Source organism: Ovis aries, chromosome 9 (assembly GCF_016772045.2).
Source record: "Ovis aries strain OAR_USU_Benz2616 breed Rambouillet chromosome 9, ARS-UI_Ramb_v3.0, whole genome shotgun sequence".
Taxonomy (NCBI): Eukaryota; Metazoa; Chordata; class Mammalia; order Artiodactyla; family Bovidae; genus Ovis; species Ovis aries.
In genome coordinates, this window is record NC_056062.1 from 16,051,183 (window position 1) to 16,065,289 (window position 14,107).

The 14,107-nt window shown below is 53.7% G+C and overlaps 1 protein-coding gene across 5 annotated transcripts in view; it reads left to right on the top strand.

The window, feature by feature from the left end:
- The window catches only part of AGO2 (argonaute RISC catalytic component 2), a 92,042-nt gene that overhangs the window by 66,104 nt on the left and 11,831 nt on the right, over nucleotides 1–14,107 (top strand). For 4 of the 5 annotated variants that reach the window (XM_042254044.1, XM_027972863.2, XM_042254042.1 and 1 more), the window contains 7 exons: nucleotides 220–404; nucleotides 1,465–1,624; nucleotides 3,665–3,755; nucleotides 4,270–4,464; nucleotides 8,620–8,754; nucleotides 11,988–12,089; nucleotides 13,819–14,018. In XM_042254044.1, the coding sequence (XP_042109978.1) occupies nucleotides 220–404; nucleotides 1,465–1,624; nucleotides 3,665–3,755; nucleotides 4,270–4,464; nucleotides 8,620–8,754; nucleotides 11,988–12,089; nucleotides 13,819–14,018 (1,068 nt within the window). Of the gene's footprint in view, nucleotides 1–219; nucleotides 405–1,464; nucleotides 1,625–3,664; nucleotides 3,756–4,269; nucleotides 4,465–4,893; nucleotides 8,600–8,619; nucleotides 8,755–11,987; nucleotides 12,090–13,818; nucleotides 14,019–14,107 lie in introns of those variants that run through there. The other variant, XM_060419982.1, reaches the window with a different exon arrangement.

A 14,107-nucleotide genomic window follows, 5' to 3' on the forward strand; every position in this document is an offset into this window, starting at 1 on the left:
TGTTACATTCTGACTTTTCAGGGACCTGTGTGCTGAGCACGTGGGCAGCCTCTGTACATTGTCTTGTTGAAACAACCTCATCTCGGGCTTCAGCAGGGACTCAGCTCAATGAAAACGGCCTGGGGTCTGGATCAGTTAACACTGCCCTTTCTCGGGGCCTCTGGTGGGTCTGGATCGTCGGCACTCTGGGTTCTTCATGTAACGACCCTGCTCCTCCAGGTCCTTCACGGAGCAGCTCAGAAAGATCTCAAGAGATGCGGGCATGCCCATCCAGGGCCAGCCATGCTTCTGTAAATATGCCCAGGGGGCGGACAGCGTGGAGCCCATGTTCCGGCACTTGAAGAACACGTACGCTGGCCTGCAGCTGGTGGTGGTCATCCTGCCGGGGAAGACCCCCGTTTACGGTAGGTCTTGGTGCTGCCCCTGCCCTGGCCCTACGGGTGTGCGGTGCGGCCTCTGCCACACCCAGGAGGGGCCTGTGTCTGAGTGAGACCAGGTGGTGTATGATTGTGGCATGCACGTGCCCAGGGCCACCTTGGCAGTGTCATCTGAGGCCCCGGTTCCCTGGGATGGGTGTCCCGAGGGGGTGCGGGATGCGGCAGGCGTGCAGTTACCTTGTCCGCTGCTGACACAGACTTCGGCTGGATGAAGAATGGTCACACGATATGCACGCAGTAATCCCCTCGGAGGGGCGGGGGCAGTCCTCAGCTCCTATTTGGGACTTGGCCCTCCTCTTGTGAACCGTGCCATCTTAGAATCCTCTGGGATTTGATCAGAGTCCTTTCTGCCAGAAGGCCGGTTGCACTTCTACCTAGCTCAGAGTTTCCAAGCCCTGGGATGGAGTCCCAGGCCCTGGTGGGGGAAGCTCCCGGGTGTAGGCAAGCGTTGGGGAGGTGGGTGCATGTGGGTCTGCTGGAAGCCCGGTGGGAACCGGAGGCCCCGTGCAGGGAGGTGTGTGGGCACCATGGGGAAGAGGGAAGAGAGGCGCGATTGGCTCGCTGACTGGCTTCCCCGTCTCCCATGGGCTTTGCATCCAGGAGCAGGAGGAAGCCCGGGTGACTTCTCCCAGGGTCTCCCGTCTCTGCTGGCCTGTCCAGAGAGCAGTTGCCCACTCGCTTCACAAGAGAACCCAGAATGGAGGGGGGTGTAGGCCTGGAGAGCACTTTGGCATCGGGTTTGTATTGGCCAGGGACTAAGGATTCAGGGGTTTATATTTTTGACTACTCAAGCGTTTGCTTGCTGACCCGAGTGCCTGGTTTCCAACCTGGCCCTGTGCACACTGCCCTGTCGGCCTGGAGAAGTTGCAGAAACGCTCCTGACTGAGAGCGGGCCTCCCTGAGCCGGTGGGGGACGCCCCGCAACTGGCACGGAGCTGGGTCCAGGCTTGGCCGTGTGTGTGTCAGGCGCACGGGGTGGGCAGAGGAGCGCCGGGAAGCCGTGCTGAGCACCCTGTTCTCTCGGCAGCCGAGGTCAAGCGTGTGGGAGACACGGTGCTGGGCATGGCCACGCAGTGCGTGCAGATGAAGAACGTGCAGAGGACCACGCCGCAGACCCTGTCCAACCTCTGTCTGAAAATCAACGTCAAACTGGGCGGCGTGAACAACATCCTGCTGCCGCAGGGGAGGTGAGGCTGGCCCTCTGCCATGCATGGGGCAGCGGTGGTGACACCCTGGGCAGGGCGATGCTGGGGTGGCTCTGCTCAGCTATGCTGAGTGCTGTCCCAGGCTTGGCAGGCGCAAGAAGTGAGTAGGACGAGGGTCTTGGCTGCTCCTGGTCTCCGTGTCCAAGGCCCCTGAGGACTGGTGCCGGCCCAAGGAGAAGGGCTCTCTGACCCCATCCGGAGGTGGGTCCCGCCTGTGAGATGTGGCAGCTGTGTGGCCAGTGCCGTGTAGACAGGAGGACCGCACCAGCACCCCAGGTGCCCTACGGTCAGTGCTAGGACAGGGGGCTTCCCGAGCAGGAGGCGGTGCTGTCGGCCCCAGGCCAGGGCCAGGCTCTGGGGGCTGAGCAGCAGTGATACAGCGGAAGGGAGCCCAGAAGGGTGAGGGCCTCATGGAGGAGGTGGCATGGTGCAGACTGGGCACTGGGGGCAGGGCTGTGTGGACACCAGGAGCAGCCTGCTCCAGAGGGTGCAGGCCGCGCAAGGGCCTTGGGGCAGCCTGCCTGCTGGGAGCGTGGCGGTCATTCGGCTCAGAGACCGAGGGGCGAGCCTGGGGGCCTGGCACTCGCTCCAGGGGAACACAGCCACTGGGGAGGTTCACAGGAGCGGCCCCGCTGACCTTGTTCTGAAAGGCGACCCCAGCTCTGGACAGACAGGAGGGCCAGGCCTGCCGGCGTCATCCCAGGAGAGCCACTGGTGGGAGCTAGGCCGGGGGCGCCCAGAGCCGTGACGTTTCGGCGATGGCGCTGCCTGGCTCACTGAGAGGATGCGTTTGGTCTGTGAGTGGAAGAGGAGAGTCTAGATTGCCCCACCCTGGGCTCTGGGAGCGATGAGGTGACGCCAGCTGAAGCAGGGGTGCAGGGGCGGGCTGGGGGGAGCCTGTGCTGGAGAGGCTTGTTCAGGGCTCCTCACGTGTGGGTGGTAGTTAGAGCTTGTGGGCTGGAGAGCACCCCGGGGTGCAGTGTAGACAGGAAGGACAGCCAAGCCTGGGCCCTGGGGGGTGCAGGGTTGGAAGGTCGTGGAGGCGAGGCGACAGCTCTGGAGCCCAGGAGGAGGTGGCGGGGAGCCCGTGCATGGCCGCCACACGGCACCGACCAGCCAGATGTGGCGAGGTGTGAGGCCCTCGGCCACAGGGCTGGGGGACGTGAGCAGGGTGCAGGTGACCCTGCAGAGAGCAGTCCTGTTGCCATGGCAGCGTGAGGCCCGGTCTGGAGGCAGGAGACGGGCTCAGCTAATCCCAGAGCTCTGCTGCCAGGCGAGCCTGGGAGCCGCGGGGCGGAGTGGACTGTCCAGTGGCTGCTGTGGTTGTGCCGGTTCAAAGTGTGAGTCAGAACTGCGTGTGTGGGTGCACCCAGGACCCATCAGAGGAAGGGGAGGGCAAGAGGAAAAGCTGTGGAGCCTGGGGGGCTCGGTGCAGGGCACCTGGGCAGCACGTGAGTCTGGGAGGAGAGAAGGATGAGGCATCAAGAAGGCTCCCAGTCGCACAGCCAGTGAGGCTGGGGCCCACCAGCTGTTGGAGAACTGGGCCCCCAACACTGCCTCTTTGGGGAGGTGACTGCTGGAGTGTAGCCAGCATTTAGAAGACCCTGGGAGAACAGCCTAGCTCTGTGTGTCCCCACTGGGACACATTCACCCCCCGAGAATATGTGGCTGTGTCTGGAGACACTGGGGTGCTGGGTAGAGAGCGATGTGGCTGCCAGGCGCCCTGCAGTGTGGCCGCAGGTCCAGGGTTGGCTGCAGACCTTGGACTCTGTGGACGCAACTATCTCGGAAACGCTCGGTCACCTCCCTCGTGCAGTGTGCGCCGCCTGCAGCCTCTCCCGCTCCGGGTCACTCTGCAGCAGGTCTCACCCCGAGCCTTTGTCCCCGTCAGATGTTCTTTGTCTGTGTCAGAGAGATAAGGAGTCTTTAAAGCAGAGCCCCAGAGTAGGGCTGGTGCCCATGTCCTGAGAGGTCCGGGCAGCATCCCCAAGCCGTGGCCCCTGACACTTGCTTCCCCCGCAGGCCTCCAGTGTTCCAGCAGCCCGTCATCTTTCTGGGGGCAGATGTCACTCACCCCCCCGCCGGCGATGGGAAGAAGCCGTCCATTGCCGCCGTGAGTATCGCTTCCCACAGTCCCTCTGTCCATGTGCGTTCCTACCTGTCCAGCATCTCTGTGATTGTCTGATTAGCGATGAAAGCACAGTGGTTCGGCCCAGTGCAGTCCTGTGCCCAGCCTGCTGACTTGTTCCCCCTGGTTGGCACCTGCAGGCAACTGCTTTCAGGCAGCTTTCCTGGGGGACACTCCTCACTGCTGGGGGTGGGAGTCTTGGGGTGTCGCGTGTGGCTGTGCACCTGGCTTGGGGAAAACAACGTGCTTAGTAGAGTTTTGCACACTGTCAGGCTCTCCAGGGGCCACCTCTGGGCTGATGTAATTCAGCCTCATCTGATTATAAGTGGAAGAGGGGTTCCGAACAGTCGTTGAGTTTTTTATTAGGTCCCTTGGGCAAACTTACATTCTTGGGGACGCATTCATATACACCAGGGCCGCACACGCAGAAGACGCGTAAAGGTGGTGGGTTTGCCCGTGACTGGCCCTCGGGGCGCCTGCTGACCCCGCTGCCCCGCAGGTCGTGGGCAGCATGGACGCCCACCCGAACCGCTACTGCGCCACCGTGCGTGTGCAGCAGCACCGGCAGGAGATCATCCAGGACCTGGCGGCCATGGTGCGCGAGCTGCTCATCCAGTTCTACAAGTCCACGCGCTTCAAGCCCACCCGCATCATCTTCTACCGCGACGGCGTCTCCGAGGGGCAGTTCCAGCAGGTGGGCGCCGCCCGCTGCCTCCGCCCTCCTCTCTGTGTCTGCACTTCCCCGTCCCTCTGCAGGAGGGCGTCTGGGGTTTCTGTTCTGCCTCCAGGTTTATCTGGTCACTGTGTGGTAGGGGTGGGGCGTGCAGGGTGGTCAGGACCCTGCAGCTGGACGGGAGGAGAGGCGGGGGCAGGGCCCAGGGTTGGGCGAAGCCAGTCCAGCAGGTTCAGTCCAGCGCGCACCAGACAGGGCCTGTTCCGGCTCCACACTTTGCCTTCTAGGCTGTGGGGAGTCTGGGCTAGGGGACACATTCTGGGGGCCACCTCTACAGGGGAAGGGAGAGGAGAGACAGGGGCCAGTATCCTTGTACCCCAACCCCTGGTGCTACTCAGAGAATGGTGGGCGTCACAGCAGGTTTCAAGGTGGGAATGCTTCTATTTTCAGTTCAGTCCAGTCGATGAGTCTGACTCTCTGCGACCCCATGGACTGCAGCACACCAGGCTTCCCTGTCCGTCACCAACTCCCTGAGCTTGCTCAAATTGATGTCCATCAAGTCGGTGATGCCATCCAACCATCTTACCCTCTGTCGTCCCCTTCTCCTCCTGACTTCAGCCTTTCCCAGCATTAGGGTCTTTTCCAGTGACTCAGTTCTTCGCATCAGGTGGCCAAAGTATTGGACCTTCAGCATCAATCCTTCCAATGGATATTCAGGACTGATTTTCTTTAGGATTGACTGGTTGGTTCTCCTTGTACTCTAAGGGACTCTCAAGAGTCTTCTCCAGCACCATAGTTCAAAAGCATCAGTTCTTTGGCATTCAGTTTTCTTTATGGTCCAACTCTCACATCCATACATGACTACTGGAAAAACCATAGCTTTGACTAGACAGTTCTTTATTGGCAAAGAATAGCTCTGCTTTTTAATATGCTGCCTAGGTTGGTCATAGCTTTTCTTCTAAGGAGCAAGCATCTTTTAATATCATGGCTGCAGTCACCATCTGCAGTGATTTTGGAGCCCCAAAAAGTAAAGTCTCTCACTGTTTCCATTGTTTCCCCATCTATTTGCCATGAAGTGATGGGACCCGATGCCATGATCTTAGTTTTCTGAATGTTGAGTTTTCAGCCAGCTTTTTTCACTCTCCTCTTTCACTTTCATCAAGAGGCTCTTCAGTTCCTCTTTGGTTTCTGCCATAAGGGTGGTATTATCTGCATATCTGAGGTTATTGATATTTCTCCCAGCAATCTTGATCTCAGCTTGTGCTTCTTCTAGCCCAGCGTTTCTCATGATGTACTCTGCATATAAGTTAAATAAGCAGGGTGACAGTATACAGCCTTGATGTCCTCCTTTTCCTATTTGGAACCAGTCTGTTGTTCCATGTCTGGTTCTAACTGTTGCTTCCTGACCTGCATAGAGATTTCTTAGGAGGTAGGTTAGGTGGTCTGGTATTCCCATCTCTCTAAGAATTTTCCACAGTTTGTTGTGATCCACACAGTCAAAGATTTTGGCATAGTCAATAAACCAGAAATAGATGTTTTTCTGGAACTCTTTTGCTTTCTCAATGATCCAACGGATATTGGTAATTTGATCTCTGGTTCATCTGCCTTTTCTAAATCCAGCTTGAGCATCTGGAAGTTCTCAGTTCACGTACTGTTGAAGCCTGGCTTGGAGAAGTTTGAGCGTTACTTTGCTAGCGTGTGAGATGAGTGCAATTGTGTGGTAGTTTGAGCGTTCTTTGGCATTGCTTTTCTTTGGGATTGGAATGAAAACTGACCTTTTCCAGTCCTGTGGCCACTGCTGAGTTTTCCAAATTTGCTGGCATAGCAACACTTTCACAGCATCATCTTTTAGGATTTGAAATAACTCAACTGGAATTCCATCACCTCCGCTAGCTTTGTTCATAGTGATGCTTCTTAAGGCCCACTTGACTTCGCATTCCAGGATGTCTGGCTCTAGGTCAGTGATCACACCATTGTGGTTATCTGGGTTATCTTTTTTGTACAGTTCTTCTGTGTATTCTTGCCACCTCTTCTTGATATCTTCTGCTTCTGTCAGGTCCATACCATTTCTGTCCTTTATCGAGCCCATCTTTGCATGAAATGTTCCCTTGGTATCTCTAATTTTCTTGAAGAGATCTCTAGTCTTTCCCTTTCTATTGTTTTCCTCTATTTCTTTGCATTGATCGCTGAGAAGGGCTTTCTTATCTCTCCTTTCTATTCTTTGGAACTCTGCATTCAGATGAGTACATCTTTCCTTTTCTCCTTTGCCTTTAACTTTTCTTCTACTCTCAGCTATTTGTAAGGCCTCCTCAGACAACCGTTTTGCCTTTTTGCATTTCCTTTTCTTGGGGATGGTCTTGATCACTGCCTCCTATAAGATGTCACAAACTTCCATCCATAGTTCTGCAGGCACTCTATCAGATCTAATTCCTTGAATCTATTTGTCCCTTCCACTGTATAATCGTAAGGGATCTGATTTAGGTCATACCTGAATGGTCTGGTGGTTTTCCCTACTTTCTTCAATATGTCAGCTCCTGGTCTTGTTTTTGCTGACTGTATAGAGCTTCTCCATCTTTGGCTGCAACAAATATAATCTGATTTCGGTGTTGACCATCTGGTGATGTCCATGCATAGAGTTGTCTCTTATGTTGTTGGAAGAGGGTGTTTGCTATGACCAGTGCATTCTCTTGGCAAAACTCTGTTAGCCTTTGCCCTGCTTCATTTTGTACTCCAAGGCAAAACTTACCTATCACTCTAGGTATATCTTGACTTCCTATTTTTGTATTCCAGTCCCCTATGATGCAAAGGACATCTTTTTTGGTGTTATTTCTCAAAGATTTTGTAGGTCATCACATAACTGTTCAACTTCAGCTTCTTCAACATTCATGATTGGGTCATAGACTTGGATTACTGTGATGCTGAATGATTTGCCTTGGAAACGAACAGAAATCATTGTGTCATTTTTGAGAGTACATCCAAGTACTGCATTTTGGACTCTTTTGTTGACTATGAGGGCTACTCCATTTCTTCTAAGGGGTTCTTGCCCACAATAGTAGATATAACGGTCATCTGAATTAAATTCACCCATTCCGGTCCATTTTAGTTTGCTGATTCCTAGAATGTCGACGTTCACTCTTGCCATCTCCTGTTTGATCGCTTCCAATTTGCCTTAATTCATGGACCTAACATTCCAGGTTCCTATGCAGTATTGTTCTTTACAGCATCAGACCTTGCTTCCATCACCAGTCACATCCACAACTGGGTGGTGTTTTGCTTTGGCTCTGTCTCTTCATTCTTTCTGGAGTTATTTCTCCACTGATCTCCAGTAGCATATTGGGCACCTACCAACCTGGGGAGGTAATCTTTCAGTGTCATATCTTTTTACCTTTTCATACTATTCATGGTCTTCCCAAAGCAAGAATACTGAAGTGGTTTGCCATTCCCTTCTGCAGTGGACCACATTTTGTCAGAACTCTCCATCGTGACCTGTCCATCTTGGGTGGCCCTACACAGCATGGCTCATAGTTTCATTGAGTTAGACAAGGCTGTGGTCCATGTGATCAGTTCAGTTAGTTTTTCGTGATTGTGGTTTTCATTCTGTCTGCCCTCTGATGAAGAAGGATAAAAGGCTTATGGAAGCTTCCTGATGCGAGAGACTGACTTTGGGAAAAACTCCCATTTTAAACCTTAGGAAACTGGGGATCAGACAGGTTTTGTGGCTTTGATAGCCGCAGGCTTGCTTAGTGGTGGAGCTGGGTATTGGACTAGGCTCAGCACCTGAGCTAGTGGAGTTTGTTTGCTTGTGTGTCTCTAAGTAGATTCTCTCCAATCCAGAAATGAGTTGTCGGATTGATCTGTTTGTGTGTGTGTTTCCCATCATGCCTTCATGTCCACTGTGGATGGTAGCACTTAGAACATTCCAGACACCATGCTCTGCTTGTTTATGCATTATCTAACCTAAGCCATTTAACCACGAAACCTGGGAGCCATCTGCTCCATGATAGAAATGAAGAAACAGGCTCAAAGAGACAGAATCACAACAGCTAGCAGCAAGCTAGTAGAGCTATAAGACTTAAATATGTATCAAACGTACATGTGATAAAGGGAGTCGTTTTAAGGTAACGAGAGGCCCCAAAACTTAGCAGTCCTCAAGCATGTCCTGCTTCCTTTCTGCAGGTTCTGCACCACGAGTTACTGGCCATCCGTGAGGCGTGCATTAAGCTAGAGAAGGACTACCAGCCAGGCATCACGTTCATTGTGGTCCAGAAGAGACACCACACGCGGCTCTTCTGCACTGACAAGAACGAGCGGGTGAGCATCCCTGGGCCCTGCACCCATCCTGCCACACTGAGGGCCTGGTGACACGGGCGTCCCAGGCTCTTGGGGACCGGCCACAGGCACTGGAGCAGGGCTCGCCTCAGCTTGGGGAGCAGTTGGAACCTGTAAACCCCACCGGTTGGGATGCATCTGGGGGGGTGTCTTTTATCCCATGTGGAAATGACCAAAGGTGAGGCTTCAGAGCCAGTGAGCAGCTGTGGTCCTAGACAGCGTGGTGTGAAGGATGAGGTAGAATGAGGGGAAGTGGGAGCCCTCAGGGCAGCTGGGGTGCTCCTGGAAGGGGGCCTGGCAGCTCCCCAGGGGTCCAGTCTGGAGAAGCGTCCAGGCTCCGTTACACCACCTGGCTGCTCCAGGGTAGGAACCGTGTGCGAGCAGGAGGCTCGAGACTTAAAGATGTGACTGCTGAGAACTGTCCACAGCTGGGGAGAGATGGGATTCCTTAGATTAAAAGACTGTTCTGTTCCAACAGGATAATAAAAGTAAATCCACACCTAGACACATTGTCCTAAAACTGCATGGTGTCAAAGTAGCTGCGTAAGATAAAAGACCTCCCGGAAGGGAAGGACATTAGGTCAGACTGCCCACCAGCAGGACTGGACACTGGGGGTTAGTGTCCACGGGGAGCAGTCCCCGAGAAGTTGACAAACAGAGAGGTCTGTTTTAACAGACCACTGTCAGAAAGTGAAAGAGGTACCAATTAGTAAAGACTGAAAATGGGAAGAGTGAAGGAAACAAGCTGGGGCGGACAGAGCCCTGCTGTGGTGGCCGAGCTCACGCCCAGGGCACAAGCACGAGCTGGCCTCATCCCAGGGCACAGAGGCGGCCTCAGAAGAGCGCCAGACCTCACCCTTCTACAAACCGCATTTTCCGTTACTCAGTTTTAAATCCGTGGTAGAAAAAAGCATAAGAAAACTTAAATTTTTCAATTTGATTGTAAGGAACGCATGCACTAAAAAGGTAAAGAGTAATCAATTGTGAAATGATCAGAAATGAACAAAAAGGAGAATTTCGTACCAAACCCTGTGCGGTGTAGCTAACGCAGCACTTACGGAGGAGAGTATAGACACAGCTGCTGTGTTGTAAAACTAGAAAGAGGGCCATCAGTAAGTCTGAAGCCACAGGAAGGATGTCATCCCCAGGGGTCGAGGGACAGCTGAGGAGCTGGTGTGTGCAGCCCCCCCTGCCACCTCAGCCTGCAGACCTCTCTTCCCAGGAGTCGGGGGATCAAAGTCAGCTTTTTCCTGCACTCCACTTTCTTTATAGAAATAGAAAATAGTGAACTAGAAAATGAATCGCCCACAGCACAGATTAACAGAAGTGAGGCATACTTCTCTGAAGATTATATAAACCTATCAGGACTGAACAAAAGAGAGAATACTCGTGATGTTGGGAGCAGAAGGTGATAATGGCTGGCTGCAGAGGGGGTGTTATTTGAATCATACTGGATAACAGCTTCATGACAGCACGTTGGAAAACAGGAGAAACAGATGCAAATACTCAGTTGTAGAATGACTTCAGTTACCAGGATCAGCTGAGGAGGACAGTCCCAGTTGTCATCCCAAAGGCATCGGGCCCAGAGAGTTTTACAGGCAAATTGTACCAAGGTGTCACGAGGTAACCATGTTAGTGTGTGGCACAGGCTGGGAAAAAAAAAAAAGAGAAACCACTTAGCTTATTTGATGAAGTTAGTCCAGAGGTTTTTATAGGCAAGTTTTAATAAACCTTCAGAAAATAATCTTGTAGAAAGAATCTCAAAGGACAGAAAAAGTCTGGGGAACTCACATTATGAGGTTAGCCTGATAAAATCACCAAACGTCTAGGATGTGGGTGCTGTGGTGAGGAGCACAGGGTCTGGAGTCAGAAACCCTGGCTCCAGTCCATCCCTGCAGCTTCCGGCTGCTTGACCACAAGCTGTCAGCCCCTCTGCCCTGGACTGCCTTGTGAGAGTGCTGGGAGGGTGGCTGAGCTGACACACAGCGCTCAGCACAAGGTCAGTGCATCATTAGGCCGAGGATTCTCCCGCCCTTTGGACAGGAGTGGAGGCGGATAGCCAACTTGGAGCACAGTTTGGCAGTTGTAGAGATCTACCCTGGAGAAACCCACATGCTTGTATTCAGGGGGACAAATAGTAAAAAATCTCCCTGCTAACAGGAGAAGAGTTTGTGGTGTGTTTATATATTGGCATTTACATAGCAATGAAAAGTAATTTAAAAAAAAGTAATAAACATTATCTACCAAATGACTGTTTCTCAAAATTGCAATGTGGAACAAACACAGCAAGTAGCAAAATACATAGGATACATGTATACAGGTTTTAAATGTGCAAAGTAACACAGTATAACGCTAACGGAGGCTTAAATATGTAACAAAAATTGAGAGTTTGTGTGGGAGTAAGGAAGTCTAGAGTTGAGACTGCAGCATGGAAGGGGGTGCAAAGGCGGGCACTCTTCTCAGGTATTTCGTTTCTTTCTCACATGTCTCTGAGGCAGCATGCACCCATTCGGCAAGCGCTTGCAGAAGGTGCATAGGGGTTATATGGGAGATTTTCTCTTCTGTATGTGTATTTGAAATTGCACAACTTAACAAAAAAAATCGAGTGACTTCGTGATTGATTGGGACTTTGCCGTTCCAGGAGCTGGGTGTTGGGTGGATTTTCAATGGTCAAGTGTAAACTGAGGTTGAGTGGTTTGGTAGGACTTGTAGTCCCACCCACACCCAGCTCCTGGGCTGGTCTCTGGTGGGGCGGCTCGCCCTCCCCAGTGGACTGGAGAAGCCCTAGGCATCTGTCCGGGTTTTCTAGCTCTTCTGCCTTGAGTATTGGCAGGGGCGTTGGGGGTAGGAATGGCTGTCAGGTATCCATCATCTGGTCTTAGATTTGTATGTTGATGACAGCTTCCATCTTGGCCTCAACAGTTAAAAAAAAAAAACAAACAAACAACACCCTTCAAGTGGTCCACACAGATGCTTGAGTGAAAGTCCTCAGGGGCCTTTATGAGATGGCAAAAAATAACTCCAGCCCAAACAAAACAGAAACTAGTTTAATGTCAGTTGTTAGTGCGTGTTTAATTTAATGCTATAGTCCTGAGCAAATACATAGGCCAACCTAAGGTCTTAAGAATAGACGACAGTGTGGCTGAGTCTCGTTTGCTTGCTTGCATCACTTTGCCACCCCCAGCCGCGTCTAATGGGCTCTTGTGTTGCTCAAGGTTGGGAAAAGCGGAAACATTCCAGCAGGCACAACCGTGGACACGAAAATTACCCACCCGACTGAGTTTGACTTCTACCTGTGTAGTCATGCTGGCATCCAGGTGAGGACAGAGGGTGGACAGGCTCGGTGTCTCTGAGACGTCATGCATGCATTCAGCAAACGCTTGCAGAGCGCAGGCCATGTGCCAGGCACTCAGGTGGGCACCGGGGACATGGTGGTCAGCAGTGAGCCTGGGGCTCTGGCAGTCCTGAGGGGAGGCTGGCGGGTGACCACTGGACAGCGGGGGCTCAGCACCATCTGGCGCTGTCACGGGGGTGGGGGAGATGATATCTGGTGGTGAGGGCAAAGGCCTGGCAGGCTGGAGGGGACCAGGGGCGTCCCTGTGTGCCAGGGCTCGGCGAGCACTTGGGGGTCAGGGGGTCGGCCTCGCACGCCCACTTCACAGGTGAGCAGGCAGGGTCACGCGGGCATGCCTTGTCCCTCCGGTTAGGAGCCCCACATCCTGCCAGGAGCCATCCTGGGGGAGTGGTGCCCTGTGCAGCTGTGCCCGCTGTCAGCACTACACCACCCCGATGTGAGGCTGTGCCCTGCAGGAGAGGGGCTCCTGGAGGAAGGGCTGAAGTCCCCTCCTGAGGGATCTGATCTAAACTTGGAGGATCACTGTGGACTCCGTACTTCGGACGTCCCGTGGGAACCACACACTGCCGAGGCCCTGGAACAGGGCGTGGCCAACTGGCCGTGGGCACGTCCAGCCTGCAGCCTGTGGGCACAGCCGAGGGCTAAGTGGGTTGTACATCTTTAAAGTGTTGTTGAAAAGGAGGAAGAGGAGCGTGGCTTAGAGAACGTGGAGGCTCCCGTGGTGTTCCCTGTGGCGGCTTCCGTGTCCGGCGGGCGCCTCGCCTGTACTGGCCGCCCAGCGTCCATCACCGTCTCTTTCCTGGCCTCCCGCCTCTGGGTGGTGCTCTGGCCCTCCACGGCCTCTGGTTCGGCTGCTGGACCAGCCTGTCCCTGCCTTCCTGCGCAGGCCCTCTCTACTGAGGGAGTCTCGCTTTTGAGACAAGTGCTGTGACAGGACGAGCCTCTGGGGCCTGGCCCTGCTGTGTCCTCAGCAGAGCCTCTGACGGTCATGCCCCGCTGCCCCCGTGACCACCTGGGGTTAAATCCCCAAAGTGGGTGCAGACCGTGGCTCCTCAGAGGACAAGCAGGCCTACCGCCCACCAACTCTGGGAGCCTGAGCACAGACAAGTCGGTAGAAGCAGCCAGCACCCAAGCGGGGGCATCAGGAAGGACCAGCCAGCTGGGTCACGTGGCAGCCAGAGAAAGCCCTTCCCCTGGCTGACCGGCCATGGGTGCCCTGTGAGGCAGGGCAGTGGCCCTCGGGCACCCCCACTTTGTGGGGGAGAAAGGAGAGCAGGTGACCAGTCCATTTCCTTCAGTTTCAAAAGTTTCCAGACTACACACAGTGCACAAAATAAATACGTGTTCAAACTCTTGTTTAAAAGGTGTTAATGTATAACTTATTAGAGATTTCTCCTTGTCTTTATAAATAAAACATAATAGAGAACCTAACGCATACAGATATTGTCCTCAGAACAGCTACTTCTGTACAGCTGTCCTTCCTATGATTTCCTACGCACAAGTGAATGTTTGTGTGGTCTGCATTTTACCAGTCGGCGGTCATTTGATGATACATTGTGAGTAATAGAAACTTCTCGTCACTGAGCGTCCTCTGTGGCGCTCGGGCGGAAGCACGGCTTCTCAGCACAGCCGGGCAGGTGAGTCCTGGAGCCCTCCCCGTGTCTGCCTCTCACCCTCTGACCTGCTTTCAGGGAACAAGCAGGCCCTCGCACTACCACGTGCTTTGGGATGACAATCGCTTCTCTTCCGATGAGCTGCAGATCCTCACCTACCAGCTGTGCCACACCTACGTGCGCTGCACACGCTCCGTGTCCATCCCGGCGCCCGCCTACTATGCTCACCTGGTGGCCTTCCGGGCCAGGTACCACCTGGTGGACAAAGAACACGACAGGTGAGTGGCACGCCTCTTCTGCCAGGGCCGTTTCCGCAGCAGGCTTTGGCAGCTGCTTTTCCAGAGGGGGACACGGTGGGGTCCCCAAT